At 42.4% G+C, this 21,230-nt stretch overlaps 1 protein-coding gene across 1 annotated transcript in view; it reads right to left on the bottom strand.

The window, feature by feature from the left end:
- The window catches only part of CFAP65 (cilia and flagella associated protein 65), a 2,328,717-nt gene that overhangs the window by 140,534 nt on the left and 2,166,953 nt on the right, over positions 1 to 21,230 (bottom strand). The window contains exon 29 of the mRNA XM_044075222.1: positions 15,187 to 15,401. Coding sequence (XP_043931157.1) covers positions 15,187 to 15,401 — 215 coding nt within the window. The remainder of the gene's footprint in view (positions 1 to 15,186; positions 15,402 to 21,230) is intronic.

The following is a 21,230-nucleotide window of genomic DNA, read 5'->3' on the forward strand; positions in this document are numbered from 1 at the left end:
GTCCAGAGGACATCAAAGGCAGATGGAAGGAGTATTTACAGCAGTTTCTGAATGAAGAAAACACTACAGAAGCTGTACTGTCGCAGAAACAGCCTATGATGAGAAAAGAAGAGGAGCTCACCCTAGAAGAAGTACAAATAGCACTAAGGAAAATAAAGTCAGGGGAAAGCCACAGGCTCAGATGCGGTCACAGCAGATATGATAAAGATGTTGGGTGAGATAGGGGCGAAATGGCTTCTGAGGGTACTCATAGCCATGTGGAGAGAAAGGCATATTCCAGATGACTGGAGAATAAGCATACTCATAACAGTGTACAAGAACAAAGGGGACATCCACAACTGTGTGCAGTAAAGAGGAATCAAACTCCAGTCACATTGCATGAAAGTTCTTAAGAGGGTGATTGATAAATGCATACGCAGAGTAGTAGAATGTAAATTGGGAGATAAGCAGTTTAGATTTAGACCAGGATGCAGCACAACTGACCCGATGTTTGCAGTTTGACAGATAGTTGAAAAGAAGCTAGAGATGAGGAAAGTGTCCAACTGGGCATTCCTAGACTTGGAGAAAGCATATGACAAGGTCCCAAGAAAGCTGATCTGGGCTGTATTGTGGTGGTTCGAAGTCACATTAACATTGGTAGAATTAGTGCAGGCTATGTACAAGGACCCAATGACTCAAGTATGAACAGTGTTCAGCCTCACAGAGGGGTTCTCAGGGGGAGTGGATGTACACTAGGGTTCAGCTCTCAGCCCATTGCTGTTCATACTGGTAATGGACTACATTAGTAACAGGTTGGAAGGGACAGATCAACAAAGTTGCTGTATGCAGATGATGTGGCATTATAGGCAGACTCTTAGCAAGAACTGCAGCAAAGTATAGAGCAATGGAATGCAAAACTGAAGGCACATGGGATGAAACTAAGCAAGGATAAGACCATGGTAATGGCAGGAAATGGGGGAAATCAGAAGAAACTGAGAAATGAGATAGGTGGGAAGATAGTGGAACAGGTAAATAGCTTCAAGTATTTGGGAGGGGTGTTTGAGGAGAAGGGAAGTCTGAATGAAGAGAAAAAAGCTAGAATCAGAGGGGCTGCAGCAAACTGGCATAGAGTATCAGGTGTAGTCTATGAAAGAAGAATGCCAAAGAAGCTGAAAATTAAGGTGTACAAGACAGTGGTGCAACCAGTACTACTGCATGGTACAGGAACCTGGGAAGTAAAGGCAGAGCAGATGAAGAAGCTACAGGTGATAGAAATGAGGTACCTGACAAGGGTGGTAGGATGCACTCTGTGGGACAGACAAAGAAATGAGGACATAAGAGTAGAAGCCAAAGTAGCTCCAATTGCAGAAAAGATAAAAACAGATTATGGTGGCTTGGACACATGCAGAAAAACAGAAGACAATCTGGTGAAGAAGATTTGGGACAGACAGAAAGAAGGTAGGAGGAAACAAGGACATCCAGCAAAGAGGTGGATGGATTGTGCGAAAAAAGATCTGTGGCAGTCAGGCATGATTGTCTAAGAAGGCAGGAGTGTGTCATTGAAGTAAGAGAGATGGCGAAAGTTAACACAATTCCCCGACCCCATGTACAAAATGGGAAAAAGGGGGCTGATAATGATGATGATGTATGGGAAAGAGTCCCCAGCTATCTAAATTCCTGGGTAGATTTTAATGAAGGATATTCCTGAGTATGGCTGAGGAAAAGATCTCTCTTTCTCTTGAGACCAGCTCCAATTTGTAATGAATGATAAAGGTATTAGGATTTGACCAAGTAGTTGTCCCATAACTGGACTCCATGCGTAGTCTAGACTGGAATATATTGGAAGTGGTCATTAGTGTAGTTGAAAGAGCCTGTGTTGGTTTGTTAGGAGGAAATTCAATTTAGTGGAAACAAAATATAATCTGCCAACCACTTGGTTATAATTATGTTTGTGACCAATCTGCCGATTTTGTTGTTAGTTCTGTGCAGGTAGAAATGCCATTATGTATAAACATCTAGTAAGCACAGCATATACTCTCCTTTATTCGAAAAATCTGGGAAAAATAATGGCAGGTTAATTTGGTTGGTTAATGCTGGATTCTGACACTGCCATCAATAAGGAGGAAGCATCAGTATGTCAAGTGTCCCTATCCATGTGGAAAAACAAGATGGGAACTTAGAATACAATGCTTGAAGTTCTGACATTATCCAGCGGAAGTAAATACAACTAAAAAGATAGAGTTCCATGTAAAGAATTTTAGATTGCATTTGGTTGTAGTTTGAAGAGAAGACTGTGTCAAACTTTGCCGTACCAACTGTATATCCCGTTGTGGTATGGGATCGTTGTAAGGAGGGCTAAGCAGAAGAAAACCATTAAAAAATGCTTTGCAAAGTTTACAGGAAGCCAGAGAAGAATTCTAAAAATCTACATAGAAATTTGAGAAAGATTGTGAGTAGAAGTTAGACATTTGATAAACTAGCACCCTCAAAATAAACTGGCTAGAAATTCAAGGACAGAATGTATCGGAACTTTGAAAGGTTCTACCTGATACTGCTCTACTCAACAAAGAAAAAATCTCCATAAATTTCTGTAGAGATTCCTCATATAGAGTTGTTATGGGAAGGTAACAGAATGGAATGGATGGATGAAAACTAAAGCATAGGTTGCCTGTCTATCAATATAATGATAAAAAAGCATGTAGTCAAGTTTTAGACTAGACATGTGCAGATGAATCATGCCTGTCAGGTGAGACAGAAGTTCTGTAGACAGATCTAAAACTGAAGGTGAGTACAGATAAAAAGAGGTCAAAGGAAGGGGGACCATCTTAGTTGAGGTCGGTAAAATACAATGAGGATGGTTTGTTCTTCAATGTGGCTGTTTTCTGAAGTAATCTTTATTAAGATGCATTGTAAGTGCTTATCACACTTTATATTCTTCCACCTTGTTGTTGTTGTACATGTTTAGTTTGCATAAATTGTTTCTTTCATTTAAATATGCAATTTCATTTGCCTCAAGTCTGTACTCCTGGGCACAGAATGAAAATTTGTCTTTATGATAAGTGAATGAATAAGCAACAAATAAATAAATAAATAAATAAATAAACCATGTCCATCACTTTGTTGCTGAGACACAAGCCATGAGGAATTAAGATGGACTTGTTCAAGTTGACAACTATCACGTTGAACCCCCTTGGAAAAATGTGCTACAATTACAAAGAGGTTGGAAGAAAATCACCCATTGCCACACCTTCGGTATATGTAAGCTGGCCTCCTCAGGGGACCAAATGCCCTGGATTGTATTCCTCAGGAATTGTCCACTCCATCCAGTCTGGAAAGCATCTATGGTCATTGTGGCTTTGGGTGGAGAAAGAAGCAATGAAGGGCTAGCACAGTTGTTTTGACTGCATGCACCCAGAAAGATAACCTTTGCTTAACTGAGTTATTGTAATCTTTATAGACAGGTTATCATTGTGTTCATAGGATCTATTCTTGGTAAGGAAGTAGGACTACTGCCACTGACATCGACCCGAGAACTTGCGGAATCAATTCTGCTGATATTCTGGTACAAATAAATATTTTCTGAGCTATTGTTTGTACTCTGTAAAGGAGTAGAGATGCTAAGATAGACACCGTGTTGAAAAATTGTTCCTATAAACTGTAACGTGTAGGTCAGTTAGAATTGTGACTTATTGTTATTGATAGATATTCCAAATTGTGGACAAGCCTACCACACTTAATCTCAAATGTAAAAGCTTGGTTGGAGCAGTAATGAGCCTGTCACCCCAAAATGGAAACGTGCAGGATCCTTGCAGAGTTAAGTGAGTTGCCAGTACTGCGATTCACTTGGTGAACACTCTGGCGGCTGTGGTTAGGCCAAAAGGCTGGACTCTGAACTGGTAATTACTGTCTCTGATCCTAAATTGTAACTACTTCCTGGATCATCTATTCATTGTATGTGGTAGTACTAATTCTGAAGACCATTCAGTCTCATCCAGATGTCCTGCTCAGAAGGGGAAAATTGGACTGAACCAAGACTAATTAGGACTTAGTGTAACAAAAAGAATTGTTCAACACACCAAGACTTAAAATCGGTTATCAGTATCCTATTTTATTTCTGCACTAGAAGAATCTTGAGTCAGTTACAGATTCTTTTGGTCTAGCGGGAACTTTCGGATGACTCTAAGCTGCTCCTTGGGTAATGGGGGTGGAAAGGAAAAAGGGAATGATATAATCTCAGCAAAAGATTTTCTGCAAGGAAACGTCCTTTGTTATGATTAGCCATGCTTCCTGGTGTAGAGATAAGAGATTCCTGACTGCACAGGAAGGCACTGACATCTCCTTTCAGGGGCACTGGCAGGGTCTAACAGAAGATGTATCTCTAGACTCTCAGAATTGTGGGAATCCTCTACCACTGGTGGATTTTCAGCTATTATTTCTCCCCCCTGTGCCTTGGGGCAAACTATCTTCACGTGTGTCCTGTAAGGGACCCTGAGACTTCCTGTAACACATACCTAGACTTGACGATTGATTACTGGAAAAAATGTTGAAAGGATGGAAGAAGGGGTGCCCACAGCAGATAGGTTTTTTACATCCTTAGCTGTGGGGCCAAACCAAAAAGAACTGTCAAAGGTAGCAGTGAGGAAAGATGACTTGAAAGACTGCATAAAGTCATCTAGGCTCATCCAGGCATGTCTCCTGATGGAAATGCCTGAACCTGCAGCCCTAGAGATGCCTTCTGCAGTATGCAAGATAAACTTTATGGACGAACAGGATATCATCCATAGGGTAGCCTGACAGAGACTACTGAGGATGAGTGTCAGCAATTTTGGTTCTAGCAAGCCAGTTAGATAGTCCTTTAATCAAATCTGTTTGTAGCCTCTTAAAAGGTACATTAGGATTGAACGGCTGTATTGGTGGTACAAGTGGGTAGGATCCAAAAATAGGTCCTGGGTACCATGTAAGAGAAGAATGATGTTACCAAGGAAAAACTCCCCCTCATTACTCAGAATCAAAGCTTTCAAGGAAGGAAGGTAAAAGGTAGGGATCAAACCAAAAAACTCTTAGATCTGGTGTTTCAGACCCATTCCGATCCAAGGGTATCTAAAAAGAAATGGTGTAGTATATCTAAAGAGTGAATGAGAGTACCTTTCTTTTATCTGATTCCAAACCTCTCGGGGGTACCACTGGCTGGGTAGAAGAAAGGGGCAAATTAGACTTCGCAGACACACTCAAAAATCCATGAGAGGGCAAAATTGCTAAGATCCCCATCTGGATTTCACATCACCTTATCCATATCCTGAAAAAGAAATTGAGCAGGAAGGAAAGGAACTAATCATCACAGGAACCAAGCTGTTGAATCCGAGTAGGACCTATGATCAGAAGGAGGTTCTAAAGGTTTTTACATTCCAAGAGTTTGGATGCGAAATCTTTCAAATTCTATGGAATAAAATTTGTCTGTTGGATCTGAAGGCTTAGGATCCAGTGAAGAAGTAACAGCAAATCTATCAGATCTGAGGAGAACTTAGGGTCCAAAGAAGCACTAGGGCTTTGGATTCAAAGTCTTTCTAGTTTTTATCTGGAGTTAAAATTCGTCTGTCGGAGCCAAAGGCTTAGGACGCGAAGTAGGTTCTAAAGGCTTTGGATTGGAAGAACTTGGATCTGAAATCTTTCAAATTTTCTGGAATAAGATTTATGTCTGTTGGATCCAAGACTTAGGATCTGATGTAGAAGTAACAACCAAAACCTGTCGGATCCAAGGAGAAATTAAGATCCAAAGAGGATCTGTCACATCTAAAAGCTTAGGATCCAAAAGAGGTTGAAAAGGCTTTGGATCCAGAGAGCATGAATTCAAAATCATAACATGTCTCCATAATAAGACTTATGTCTCTCAGATCCGAAGGCTTTGAATCTAATGCAGAAGTAACAGTAGACCTTGTGGATTCGAGGAGAACTTAAGATACAAAAAGATCCCTAGGAGACTTTGGATTTATAATTATTGTCTGAAGATAAAAATTATGTCGGTCAGATGTGAAAAAACTTAGGATCCAATGATAGGAGTCAGACCTATCAGATCTGAAGATTATTTAAGATCCGAAGAGATCATAGGGATGTCAGATCTTAGGTGGCTGGATCCAACTCTTTAAGACTCTCTCTCTCTCTCTCTCTTTTTTTTTTTTTTTGGTTTATAATGAATATAAAGCCAAAGAATTTCAATACCTGGAACTTTTGAAGAGTCCTTGAGTATCAAACTCCAGCAATGTTCTGAGAAATAGGTAGATCTGAAGTAGTTACTTCATTTGCTCTGCAACCTGTGGGTATCGGATCCGACCTCGGATCCGAGCCAGCAGCTTTCCAAGCTCCAAGATCTGAGCTCCTAGCTCCTCCCCCTACCCATAACCCCCTGCTACCAACCATATTACCTCAGATCGCTTTTGTCATGCTGAAGAAGCCTTCCTTTTTGAAGAGCTCCTGGCTGGGTGAGATCGTTCGTGATTTATAAACTCTCTAGAATTTAAAATCTTGTGTGTGTGGTATTAGCCCTTTTTTCTATATCTTTTGGTGCTAGCTTAATATTTTCTGGTGCACTTGATTAGCTTTTCTTTGTCACTCCCTCTCCCCCCTTAGCGTTTGGGTGTGTGTGTGAGTGCTAAGATGTCGGAAGGGCCTAAGGCCATTTTTTCTAAATGTACTGAGTGTGGCCACAAGCTTTCCCCAGCTGATGGCCACACTCAGTGCGTTTTGTGCCTGGGGGCAGCCCATCTATCAGAGGCCTGCCAGATCTGTGCGGCCTTTAACCCTGGGCACTTCGGATAGGAAAACAAGCTGATCCTGGCGGGAAAGCTCCCAAGGAGTCAGCTTTTTCTTCCTCTCCCGTTTGGGCTCCGGCTGCCTCGGCGGCTCCGGCACCCTCTGTTCCCTTAGCTCAACCCGAGACTCAACTTCCCTCTTCGGGTTTGAGCTCTGAGGAAACTAGTGCCTCTTCTGCTAGGGAAAAGAGGCATAAGGATAAGGAGGGACATAGATCCCATAAAAGGCGGGCTGAATCTCACCCCTCGGCTCCGCCAGCTAAAGCAGCTAAGTCTCCTTCGGGGGTCTCTGGATCCTTCTCCTCTCAGCTCTGTTCACCTAGCTTCTCGCCAGAGCTGGAGGAGGAGGATCGGTCCTCCGAGGTCGCCGAGAGGCCTCCCGCCCGCCTTGACTACCTCTTCCAGGTCAACCAGAAGCATCTCCGAAGCGGATATGGATCGGATGATGCGTCGGTTCTTGCAGACCCAAATGCAGATAGGGGTGCTCTTGCCCCCCCTCTGGGGGGGAGTGCAGCCCCCATGTTTGCCCCGATCACTCCTTCACCGACTCATTTTCAGATCTCGGAGTCATCGGATCCGGGCCCCTTCGGACCCATGGATTTGTCGGCGCCGATAATGCTGGTCTCTTCGACGCCGACTATGCCCTCGAGCTTGTCGGATCCAAGCTCTCGGGGCCGAGGGCTGAGCGTCGGATCTGAGGGAGTTGTTGTGTCTTCGGAGCTGTTGGCTTCAAAGTGCACCTCTCTCTCAGTGCCGACTGCATCGGCTCCAACCCCAATCCCTTCCTCGGAGCCGAGGAGATTGCTCTCAGAGGCTGGCGAGGGTGATTCTCCTTCGGATTTTGAGGTAGTGGAGAGGGTACTGTCGAGGTCCTCCAGGTCCCCAGTCCAGGCTTCGGATCCACCCGTATCCCCACTGTATGAGGGTCTGTCTTCCATCATCCGACCATCTGGACAGCCTGCCCAAGCCCTCCAGCTAGTTCCCATGGAGGAACAACAACCCGTGGACGAGCCCTCTTCGGATAGCCCCACCGAGGAGGTTCCTCGAAAACGTCGGTGTAAAAGGAGGCACCTGGACTCCCCCGAGTCCGTTACCACCGACACGGACTTAGATGATAGGGAGGGTTCCCCAAGGTCACCCCCTGAAGATGTCTCCTTGGAGACATCATGGAAATTTTGCGTATTAGATGGGGGTGGTCTGCCCAAAAACCTTCCCTTGATGAATCCGTGTTCCTGGAGGTGTTTAAGGCAGGCCCATCTACCTCCTGGGTGTCCCCTCCAGCCAACCCCCTGGTGGATTTAATTACCACCAGGGAGTGGAAGGAGCCCGACACCATGGAGCCAATCCCTAGGCGTCCCGATAAAGTCTTAAGTCCCCCCACAGATAGACAGTCATGGGCCAAAGGAACCCCCGTTGATGCCATGTTGGCGGCGGTGGCCACCAAGAAAGAACTCACTCAGAAGAGTTCTTTGGTCCACCCGCCAGATAAAGAATCTCGAGCGTTGGACCGGATTGGGAAGTGAATGTTTGCTTCAGTGACCTTTTCCATAAGGGCGCTGAACTATATGGCACATACCATCAGGCTACAGCGAGACTTGATCAAGGAATACGCTGCAGCCCCCCCGGAGTCCATGTCAGTCGGAGACAAGGATGTGTTTACGACACGAATGGCCACTCTGAAATCCATCTCTAATACGTCTATGTGGCTCCTCTCCCATGCTTTGGAGGGAGCCACTAGAGCCAGCGGAGCAGGGGTCGTCTTACGACGTCACGCCTGGCTCCGTCTTTGCGACTTCGCGGATCCCTTTAAGGCGTCCTTTGTGAATGCCCCCTTTGATGGTTCTGCTCTTTTCGGCAAGACCGTTCGCGATACGCTGATCCAAAGCGAAAAGGAAAGGAAGACGATGTCTGCCATCGGAGTCCGCTTCTCTACTCCCCAAAGATCCTTCTCCAGGAATCAGAGGGGACAAAAGAAGCTGTGGTTCTGCAAGTCTCAGCAATCCCATCCAGCTGCGGACCACTCGTCCTCTAGAGGCAGAGGAGGACAAGGTGGATGCCGGCTCAGAGGCAGAGGGGGGCCACGTAATTTCGGGTATAGAGAACCTTTCTCAGACAGACCTGCACAACAGCCCTGAGGGCTTGCCCGACTGTCCCTCTCTGGAGGCAGTCGGGGGGCGGTTGACGGAGCACCTGTCAAACTGGAAGTCCCTTACAACGGATCGATGGGTGCTCCGTATCATTATTCCATTCCATTCATAAATCTTTCCCCCAAAACCAGACGCCTCCCCGATGTCCCACCCGATCAGAGGGAGGCAGCGGCTTCAGAGATTTTGAAGCTGCTAAGAAAAAGAGCCATCCAGCCCGTCCCCCCAGATCAGTCCGGATTGGGTTATTACTCAAGGTTCTTTTTGGTGCCAAAGAAAACCAGGGACCTCAGACCCATCTTAGACCTTTCCGCTCTGAATCTGTTCATACCCAAGGAAAAGTTCCGGATGATCACTCTTCAATCTATTCTCCCCCTTCTGCAAGAGAACGACTGGATGTACTCCATAGACCTCAAGGATGCATACTACCACATCTTGATGGACAAACGATCCAGGAGGTTTCTCCACTTCCGGCTCAGAGCCAGTCATTATCAATTCAGGGTTCTTCCATTCAGCCTCACCTCAGCCCCCAGGGTGTTCACCAAGGTCATGGTGGTGGTTGCAGCCCACCTGAGACTTCATTCAGGTCTTCCCGTACCTAGACGACTGGCTCCTTACCACGACCAACAGGCATCAACTCTCTGTGGCGAGAGATTACACACTGACTCTATCCCACAACCTAGGCATTTCAGTGAACCGGCAGAAGTCCTGCCTGTCCCCCACTCAAGCCCTAGAATTCATAGGGGCCAGGTTGGATACTCGAATCTCCCAAGCTACTCTAATATCAGTCAGACTGAACAGCTTGTCATATCAGGTGTTAGCCCTTCTCCGGAGTCCTACTCCTCCAGCAGAGTTAGTCCTGAGGGCATTGGGCTCTATGTCAGCAGCGATAGGTCTTTCCCTCCATGCCCATCTGCGAATGAGAATATTACAATGGACCCTTCAAGTCCAATGGTCCCTCTCATTCCACCCATTGAACACGCCGATACCGCTGAGCAGAGTTTGCAGGGACTCCCTTCTTTGGTGGTTACATGCGCGGGAACTCAGAGAAGGGAGGCCTTTTGTGATTCCCCTGGTCAAAGCCACGTTGACCACGGATGCTTCTCGCCTTGGGTGGGGGGGGCATTGTTCAGGCAGATCCGTTCAAGGCACGTGAACTTCCCTAGAGACCGTATTGCATATCAATGTCCTAGAGATGAGGGCGGTGCTTTTGGCGTTGCAAGCTCTCCATGACCTTCTTCCCCTGGGGACTATTGCGATCCAGACAGACAACATGTCTGTAGTCTGGTATATAAACAAACAGGGAGGAACCAGATCCTATCCCCTGTGTCGAGAGGCCATGAGAGTTTGGGAATGGGCGATCTCCACCAACCGCTTTCTGGTAGCAACGCACATCCCGGGATGGTCCAACATATTAGCGGACAAGCTAAGTCGGGTGCTTCTCACTCCGTACGAGTGGACTCTGAATCCATCTGTTGTGAAATAGATCTTCCACAAATGGGGTCGGCCTCTCTGCAATCTTTTTGCTTCTCCTTTAAACACAAAATGCAGCGAGTACTTTGCAATAATTCCCCCCAGAGGGGAGACCCCCCAGAGACGCTCTAGTCTATGCTTGGCCTCCCGGGCTCCTTTATGCTTATCCCCCTCTTCCACTCATGATGAAATTAATTCAGAAAGCCTGTCGGTTGGGGAGCAGAGTTATCCTCATAGCCCCATTCTGGCCTCGACAGATCTGGTCCCCTTTTCTGCGGTCTCAGAGTGTGGCTCCTCCATGGATTCTGGATCCCAGTCCAGACCTGATCTCGCATCCCGAGGGTTGCCCAACCCCGAACCTGGTCAACCTCAAGCTTGCAGCTTGGCTGATCCAGTTCCAATAATGGCCAGGACTCCCGGTATCTCATCTCCCATTAAGGCCATTCTGGTTGCGGCTCATAAGCTGTCTACCAGAAAACTTTACAACAGTAAATGGAAACGTTTTTCCATTTGGGCCAAAGACAAGGGCTTGGACCCATTTACTGTCCCTATTCCGACCATTCTGGACTTCCTCTCGTTGATTTTTCGGCAGGGAGCAAGTGCTTCTACTGTTAAGGTGCAATTGGCGGCCATCTCCCATTTTCATGTGGGGGACGGCATAGGTTCCTTAGCATCTACAAAGTTGTGCAAAACCTTCTTACGAGGCATCTTTCTTTTAAATCCACCGATAAAGTCTGTGGTTCCCCCATGGGATCTCACTCTAGTCTTGCAAGCCTTGACGAGTCCACCTTTCGAACCTGCGGCCTCGGTTCCGTTGAAGTTCTTGTCATGGAAAATGGCCTTCTTAGTGGCTATTACTTCTGCCAAAAGGGTTTCAGAACTGCAAGCCTTGTGTATGAAACCTCCATACCTTATCTTTCACAAAGATAGAGTGTCCCTCAGGACTAACCCGTCTTTCTTGCCTAAGGTTGCTTCAGAAGCAAATATAAATCAATCGATAAATCTACCAGTGTTTTTTACAAAATTTCAGAACAAGGGAGAATACACATTGCACAAATTGGATGTACACAGACAGCTGTGCTTCTACTTGCACAGGACTAGAGAGTTTCGCAAGTCAGACCAGTTGTTTGTCTCTTATGCAAAATCAGCCATGGGCAAAGCCATTTCCAAAGTGACTGTAGCAAATTGGATCTGTCAGTGTATTATTCAGGGGTACATATCATCTGGCAAGCCAGCCCCGGTTGGTATCCGTGCTCATTCTACAAGATCTGTAGCCACCTCAACAGCTTTTTCGTCTAGGGTTCCAGTGGACGACATATGTTCAGCAGCTACTTGGTCCTCTTCTCATACATTCATTTCTCATTATAAACTAGATGTGATTTCGAGGAGTAGGGCTTCATTTGGCTCTGCGGTGCTTCGGAATAACCTTCTGTAAGGACCACCCAGGTTCTTATAAGGTAGCTGGGGACTCTGTCCCACAGGTTGCAGAGCAAATGAAGTAACTACTTCAGATAAAGAAGTTATGTACTCACCATAACGTTCCATCTGAGTAGGTACTTCATTTGTCTGCAACCGACCCCACCCTGCCATCCCCAGTTGATTTTTTGTGTTACCAGGTTGGTGAGGCAAAAAAAACGATCTGAGGTAATATGGTTGGTAGCAGGGGATTATGGGTAGGGGGAGGAGCTAGGTGCTCGGATCTTGGAGCTTGGAAAGCTGCCGGCTCGGATCCGACCTCGGATCTGATACCCACAGGTTGCAGACAAATGAAGTACCTACTCAGATGGAACGTTATGGTGAGTACATAACTTCTTTTTAGCACAAACCTTTCATAATAATTTATTTCTTCTTTTGTTAAAGTTCTGAAGAACTGTGTGGTGGGATCCAAAGAGAGCCAGATCGGGCATAGCTTCAGATGCAGTTTTTGTTTCGGAAGAAACAGGGACAAAAGAATTTGAGAAATTAGACCTATTGATAAGTCTTTACATTTTGTATGGGGGGGTAAAGCCACAGCAATGGCTTTGGAAAAAAGAAGATGGCAGTATAGCCTTTAACATCAGTTTATTCTTTCCTGTCCACAGAAACTTGCAATAAAAACTGCAGTTCTAAACAATATAACCGAGGCTGTAGCAACGGAATTTAAAGAACTACAGTGAATACTGTATATAAAGGAAATATTGATAGTAATAAAACACTGACACCAAAATGGAAAAATAAAGCTGTAAAATAAAGTATCACAATAATGGAGAAAAATGGCTGGTAAAAGAAAAAAAAAGCTTTGAGATTTTACTCCATTTCAGATTTTCTGCATTAATAGTTATAAAACATTTCAAAAGATAAAGGGAAGGAGATTTTTCCTACACGTACAGGAGAAAAGTCGATAAACTTGATTTCATATTAAAACTGAAGAAATAGTAATTCAATAAAGTTAGAAAGAAAAAATAAGAAATAACTTATCTTTCATGGAAAACTCTAGAGAGAGCTGAAGGCAACCACATCTTAACTCTAAAGTGACAAATGAGATCAGAGGGATGTTAAGGTGATGCATTATGGGTATGGAAGAAGCTCTAGAGTTTGTTGATGGCCATGAGCTAGAATAACAGCTGAGTTGGATCTGAGTATCTGATCTGAACTCAGACGTTGAGGAAGAATGAAAACTGACAACATCAGATGATAGGTGTTTGAGGTAGGTGATCTGGAATGGAGTTAAATAACAAGGATATTAGAGGTGAGAAATTTGATCCATGCAGTACTCCTTTTGCAAGAGGGCATAAAGAGAGAGTGAGAGAGGGAGAGAGAGAGAGAGAGAGAGAGCATGAGTTTCCTATTTATACTTTGAAATATCTATCTGAAGAAAAATCGAGAAACTGTGGAAGGCAGTCTTTCCTTATGGCTGATCTAAGGAGGGAGTTAAGGAGTAATGGTCTACCAGATATAAGGTTTTGGTGAGGTCTGTCAAGACTGATCCAGTAAGGTGGCCTTTGTCCATGCTCTTTAGAATGTCATCAATTATTGTTTAAGAGCAGCTATGATGCTTCTACAAGATGAAAATTCATGCTGGTATGGGGAAAGCATTCTGTATTTTTTGAGTAGTTTGTCAGTTGAGTGAAGATGAGTTTTCAGAATTTTTTTCCAGTGGTCAGAAGGACAGAGATTGGCCAGAAGCCTTTTGTGTCTTTTGGGTTAGGAATTTTTGGAAGTGGTTTGACAAAGCCTTTCTTCCATATGATGGGCACAGAGCTGGTTGTGATGTATAGGCTGTAAAGGTAGAGGAGAGACAGTGTAATGTGTTTATACAGAGGGTGACTTCTCACATGAAGTAGGTTATCTGGGGAATTCTTTTAGGTAATCGTGATAGTAGTGGGCCTGACAGCATGTTGATTTATTGCTGTGTTTTTTATCACTGTGATCATCCTGTAATACTATTGACGTTGTTACAAAATTGTTCTGGGTTGTTTCTAAAAGTGTTTTGTTGGTGCTGGAGTAATGTGGCCTTATGTCTTCTAGTGGCCTTTTTATATGAACCTCTACGCTGAATATATTGCTGCCAGTTTTCTGAGCAAGGATTTTGTTTCCAGACGGACCAGGCTTTACCCCTTATCTCTGAATCTGTACAGGGATTTAAGTTATGGAGACAGCCATTTCATTAAAATACTTTTAAGGAGTCTGGTAACCTTGGAGAAGTGTTTGCCTTGGAATCATAGTAGTTTGTTGGTGAGTCATGTGGCTATAGTTCCTGGGCTGCTTTTTGACTGGATTGAGTTCCATCATTTTTTAGATTATTTAGCAATGATGAAAAGTTTTTGGATTTGGCCTTGAAGGTCATCAGTTTAGGTGGGGACATTAGTTTGTCAGTAGATAAAGAGAATGTAATGCTGCAGTGGTCACTACAGGAGAATGAGAGCATATTAATGTTGATTTTGTTTGTGATATTTTTGATGAAAAGGTCAAAGAGGGAGTAGTCACCTGAGATTAGATATGGTCTATCTGGTTATTTAATCATCTGAGTGAGTCCATTGCAGAGAGTAAGTCACTTATCTCTTGGCTTGAAGGACAGAGGAGGTTTATGTTGAACTTTCCAAATAGTACTTTGTCTTTGATTTACCTAGTGGACTTTATGCATTGTTGTAAAGTTTTTGATATAAAATGGCTGATGGGGGAGGGGTGACAGTGATTAGTGCTAGAGGAGCAGATCTTTTGTTGTGTATTCTTAATGCTAGCCAGTTGGGGTTGTAGCCATTGGTGGAGTAGTTTTGAACTAGTAGGGTCACTTTTAGGCTGTCGACAACCACCAATTCAGAAATACAACCAAATAAAACCAAATACAGACCCAAAATGTTATTGCACTTTAGCGCCTCGGCCAGAAGTAACATTCCCAATGATTTTCATTTAGGCTGTGTTTGATTAGAACCAGTGATCCACCACCACTTTAGATCCAGGATGAAGGTGGTAAAAAATGCATCAATAAACCTTTTAGGGATGGCTGATGTGCAGATTTCAGAAATAAGCTAGTCAGTCATAGAAAGTAGAGCCTGACAGCAGGAAGGGTAGCTGGATTTAGCAGAAGGTCATCTACTGAAAGGAATTTAAAAAAATGCTTGTTACTTTTCTGAAAAACTCAAGCAAGCAAAGTCAGAAACATTTTTAGATTTTGAGGACTCAAAAATCAATGTTTGTTGACTACCCAATATTTTAAAAATAATCAAAACCATTACAACTTGGCATAATACTTGCAAAAGTCTTAAAAATGATATATAACCTTCAGTGACTATGACTTTTCCTACCGATTAATGAAGTATTTGGGAAAGTCAGGAAGGAAGTTGTTCTGGAATTCCTCTAAAGAATGGGACCTGGCTGTAACACAAAAGTGAAGCAAGCAAGGTGATGGAGGCTTTGGCTTCCTCCACAGTCTTTTGGCTTCTTTTGCCTTCCGTCTTTCTTCTCGGCTTCTGGAGGCTGGCTTCTTTACCGGCATGTTATTTCTGATAGGAGGCAAAGTCTGCAAAAATAATAAAAGAAATGTATTGAAAATGCATTCAAAAATACATAATAAGTCTATGTTTAACATAGTGACAGCATTTTGAACTGGTTTGGTGGCATTGGGTGACTTGTAAAGGTGAACAATCAGGGAACTTGGAATGGACATCCCAGTCCATGGGGGATTATATTTAACATGATGTGGCTGTTGTGTATCAAAAATATCATCTTTGTAGGAATCTGCACTTTTCAGTCTGTTTGTTAAGCCTATAAGTTTAACTCACTAACTTATATGTTGGAACCTTAACAATGAAAGTAATAATCTGCTGTAACTTAGGAGAGGAACATTACAGTCGGTCAAATTATGCTTCTTTTAAAGTAGAGAGATGTTATATTATATTATATTGCAGTTCTATGGAAGACATAATTCACAAAACAAAGTTAAATGGAAGTAGGGATAGTAAAACATTGCCATTCTTTCAAGAAAGCTTTATAATTAAGAAGTAGTGAGATTGCAGAAGAGTGGTGATATGGATATTTCTCCTTAGCCCCACTGCTGTGCAATATAAGAGATAGTATATCTAGAGTTGTACAGGTGTAACTGTATGTGTGGGGGTCCATATTACAAAAAAAATGTTTATTCTGTTTTATTTTTTGTGTGTTTTTGTGCATTGTAATAAGCAAGCTGAAAAGTGGGGGTAATGAAGTTTTGACTTATTCCAGATGTTGTGTGATATCACAGTTAAGTGTATTCAGTAATATGGTGAGTACAGAGGGAATTGTCTCATCTAAAAATGCAGATTCTTTTTTTCTTTTAGGTTGTATTAGTCTGATGATCTGTTCTATTGTTTTATACTTGGTTTCATCAGCATTTGTTTCACCAAATAACTCCTTGAGAGGTAGTCGTAAATGATGCCTTGCTCAGAAACAGACTACATGCACAGAACATAGTGGCCTTGCAAATGTGAACCCACTTGTGGCACCTTTCCCCCCAAACAGGACACAGTATCAGTTGTAAGTTATTGTTGCCATCATTTCTGTACCAAGCATGTCAAATTTAGCTATACCCAAGCATGCTGAAGACTAACCGCTCTTGCATTAGTATCTGCATTTCATCTATTTAGGGATCCTTTCTAGTTTTCATATATTTTAAGTGTGTCTGTGAACACCGATGTAGCAGAGACTGGGGAAGTTGTACACTAGCTAGTACGATAACTTCCAGATAGCATCCCTCTCCAACCAAGAGAGGGCATTTTACTTGGCAACATTTATCAGTACTACAAAAAATAATCCTGAAATAAAAGTTAGTCTGATAGCTGAGAGGCATGGTGTCCACCTGTGTTGTTGATGACCCAAGTTTGGGTTTGGAAACAGGCTAATGCTGTTGGTAGGGCAGCTAAGGGTGTCGAATGAACTGATGATGGCCAGTTTTCCTATCCTGAAAGAAGGGTGAGAGGAAAACCCAATGTTTGGGTGGGTCCACCTGGCAAACAATCATGTCTGGGATACCTAGCAAGAAACACTTGTGGGATTCAAGGATGTCTGAGCATGGAAGCCAGGTGGAGCAGCCTACGCCAGTGCAGAGTTGGGAGGTAGTCGTAGGTAGCAATTCAATCTCTCTCTCTCTCTATATATATATATATATATATACATATATAGATATACAGAAATATAATGTCTAGATTGAGGGATGTCATTGCCCCCCTTTACTCAGCCCTCATTAGGTCAATCATTGAATATAATTCCCACTTTAGCATGTATCTGTCCAGATACATGCAACAACTGGAATGCCCACAGTAATACCTTACTAAAAGGATTCAAGGCCTATACAACATCTCTTAAATGAACTGACTCAAAGCCTATCTCTATACTTGGTATCCTACAAACTGTTTTCCATGTTATGAACCAGAATTTAGCCAGGTTAGCTTCTCTAACATAAAATTGCTGTCCCAAGGAGGTGCCGCAGGTGTACTTGGATGCATCTTGCGCAAAACCCTTTTCAAAAACATTTTAACAAGAGATTATATTGGAAGTGGAGAATCCATGGCTAGACATGCTGAGATGGACGATAAATGAAATTTGATAGAGGAATAAGAAAGGTCATAGGACAGTAACCCAAGTAACTCACACAAATATTGTAAAACCAGAGAACACCTAGCTCTGAATGGGTGCTGCTTATGTTGTTGTCACTAACTGAAAAAACTATTTCCAATTGCTAATATGTGATTTTCTAGCATCAAACTTTTTTGCCTCTATTAGTACTTGCTGCATGTCCTAAGTAAACAGGTGCCTAAAAGGAATTAAGACCCTGTCATCCAGGCAGACAACTGAAGTTAATTGATATCTGGGTGTATCAAACGGGTCTAGGACTATTCACTGAAAGCACACTTTACTGAAACTTAAGTGACTGTGCACAAATCACTGAAAGCACAATTCACTAAAAACTCAATTCACTGAAGCACATTTCACTGAAAGTTATACATGGCCTTTTCCTCACTGTAGTGCAATCCTGGAGTTAGAATATATAGTAATGGGGTGTGTGGGGGGCACAAAGTTTGGATATATATGAAGTTTAGAAAAGAGTAATTTATTGAAATTGCAAGTAACCATGTGTATAGTTCAAAATATTTAAAATAGGTGGGGGGGCTACGCCACCCACACCCCCCACTGTGGGGGGGGCAGTGCCCCCCACACCCCCTTACTATATATTCTAACTCCAGGGTCGCACTATAGTGGGGAAAAGGCCATATATAACTTTCAGTGAAATGTGTTTCAGTGAATTGTGTTTTCAGTGATTTGAGATTTCAGTGAATTGTGCACAGTCAAATGTGTTTCAGTGAAATGTGCTTTCAGTGAATAGTCCTAGACCCGTATCAAACACCCCTGTTCTTTTGTAAGTAGATCCAGTCAGTGAAGTAGCTTGTGGTAAATGCCCCTGGCCATTTTCAAAAGAAAGGAGAATCATGGATGCCTGCGGAAGACAGGAATCACAACAATAATTATGGAGGATTCCATCTGAATCCTCAGAAGTACCATGGATATTAGAAGAAAGAGTGGAAAAACATGCAAGAACATTCCTGTTGAAGCAAAAGAAAAGGCTTATGTCTTCCAGGGCTTCTTGTATGAAGTCCTACTTGAGGAACTCCCCATAGATGGATAAAGTCTTGGATGACCCCCCCCCCCCAGTCTACTTTTCATTTGTTAGGGTCTTCTCAGGTACTGCTCAGCTTATCTGCCACACAATTTTGCTCTGACAGAATGTAGGAGGCATGTGCAGTGATAATATGCTGTGAAGTGATATCCCAAGCTAACATGGATAGTCTACAAAGGGGATACAACCTTGATCCCTCTGTTTGTTAATGTACCATATGACTTAAAGGGGTCCTGGGGACCAAAGATGATTCAGAGATATGAGTGGCTTAATTAGGGCAAGCATCTCTTTGATGTTTATGTGCTTGCATCTATCCTTGGTGTTTTTCACACCCTGGACTTTTATCCCTCATGAAAGTGATCCCCAAGCAAAGTCAAAGGTGTCTGTGGTGACTGACTGCTTTGAAACTGGGAAGGAGAACAGAAAACCTGGATTTAAGGATATATGTCTCCATCAAATGATCTTTCTTCTGAAAACCCCAGCACTGGGATTTGAAAAGACAAATGGCATTGGTGCTGAGACCAAAGACAGCTCAGACATCACTGTATCTTTCTCATGTGGAGTCTTGCTAGGGATATCATAAGAATCATAGAAGACATGAGACCCAAAATCATGAGTTAGTCCCTCACAGTGACTGAAGTCTGAGTGGAAAACCTTAGCAGTAGATTTAGATATAGATCTTTCTATAGAAGAAAAGCTCTTTGAACTGAGGTGTCTAGTCTATATCCTAGGAGCACAATTCTGTGTGAAGGAGTCAAAAATACTTTTGAATTACCTCTTGGAATCCAGGAGCATTAAAGAGGTCTCTCAACAAAGAGACAGATGCCTGACACTTTGAAAAAGACTTTACAAAGATAAGCATGTCATCTAAATATGGAAATTTGAATACCCTGTAACCTGCAATGAGTTATAACTGGAGTTATAAAATTTGTGAAAGCTCTTGGATCAATGGATATTCCAAAGGTAAGGCAAAGAAGTGATAATTCGAGCCAGACACACAAAACCTTAAGAAATGTCTAAACTCTGGATGTATAGGGATGTGATGATAAGCATCTTTTAAGTCTAGGGTCATCAGGAAACTTGAAAGAGGAAGTAGCAGTAGCATGTTTTGAAGCAATATAATTTTGAATTTGGACACTATCACAAATAGATTTAGGTAAAAAAGATCCAGGACTGGTTTCCAAGTATTTTGTTTCTTTGGCACTAAAAACATTCTTGAATAAAACCTCTTTCTGGGAAGGGGGAACTAGTTCTGTTTACACCCTGGGGCAGTATGTGATGAAGAACAGCTGTAAATAAGAGTCTGGTTTGGAGAATGAGGAATTATCCTCTGCAAAAAAAGGAGTTTCCTTCCAATGCCGTCTCTAACCTTGATGCTTGATCTCCAGAACCCATTTGTCTGAAACTATCTATTGCCAAAGAGAAAAATGCAAAGTCAGGCTTTCTTGAAGAAAAAAAGGAGCTGGATAGGAGGGTCACAAGGTCTCTTGAATAATCAGACATGTTGGACTGTCCTTGGCTTTGGGAGGTTCGTAGCTTCCTTTTGGAATCCCTTTGCCAATTCATCTTAAACATCTGTTACCTGTACTTTGTTGAGATGGTTTATCCTGCTTTTTGCAAAAATTGGATGAGGAGTTAGAAAATTCCTTAGAAATATTTTGAAAAGGAGGGCTGAAAAATATTAGAGATTCCCAGTATCAGCTAACCTCTTTCATCACACTTTTTAAACACCTTTATTGAATTATCACTTGTGACATAGGGAAACTTACAACTATATAAAAGTAATCAAACCATATTAATAAGTTCACATTTGCAAACATTTTACATTATGTATATTGTTCTATGCCATATAATCAAAGCAACATTACATAAATTGTTTAATTCCTGCCTTTTCTTAAAACACACTACATCTCAAAAATATTTTTCTGCATGTATTGTCTCACAACTTCCATTTTTTTCTGTTATTTATTCCTACTCTTTTCTAAAGATCCCACCTCCTGTTCTTTTATCTCTGTTACTATATTCAGTACTTCAAGTATAGTTGGATTAAAGTTTGATTTATTTCCATTCTCCAGTAACGGCTTTTTTGTCAGCCATCAGAATTAAACTTAACAAGGTCTCACTATGTCTAGGCAATTCAGATCCGGTATCCCAGATCAAAAATATTTTCTTTAGTTACACTCATTTGCTCATCCACTATTCCTGACAGAGTACTCTGTAGGAAGTTTTAAAGTCTATGTACAGAAGTTTTAAAGTTTACCAACTCATTAAATTCTGAGAACATATGCTCACAGGTACCTCTTTCTTCCCCATTACACCTCCAGCATTGCCATCTACCTCAGGAAAAATTCTTTGGAGTCTGCTTGGAGTATAAAAGTATCTATACAAACACTTCCAGGCAAAAATCCTAAATTATTTAGATTTTATTGGATAGTTAGGCTCAATAAAATTGATATACTACTGTTTCTTTGTGGATGGCTTATTTAATCTCTCTTCCTAATCTTTTCTGACCTCCTCTGATGGATTTATGTAATTAACCTGCAATATTTTATACGTCCTACTAATTATTCCTTTTTTAACAGAAGCTTCTGTTCTAGATTCAATTATAAGTCAACCAGTACAGATCTTTCATTTAGGATTTCCCCACCTCTTTCTCTTTGTCTATATTTTGATAGCAATCCCTGATAGGGAAGGCAATCA

This window comes from Protopterus annectens, chromosome 6.part0, assembly GCF_019279795.1.
Source record: "Protopterus annectens isolate FY-2018-M chromosome 6.part0, PAN1.0, whole genome shotgun sequence".
In the NCBI taxonomy this organism is placed as follows: domain Eukaryota; kingdom Metazoa; phylum Chordata; order Ceratodontiformes; family Protopteridae; genus Protopterus; species Protopterus annectens.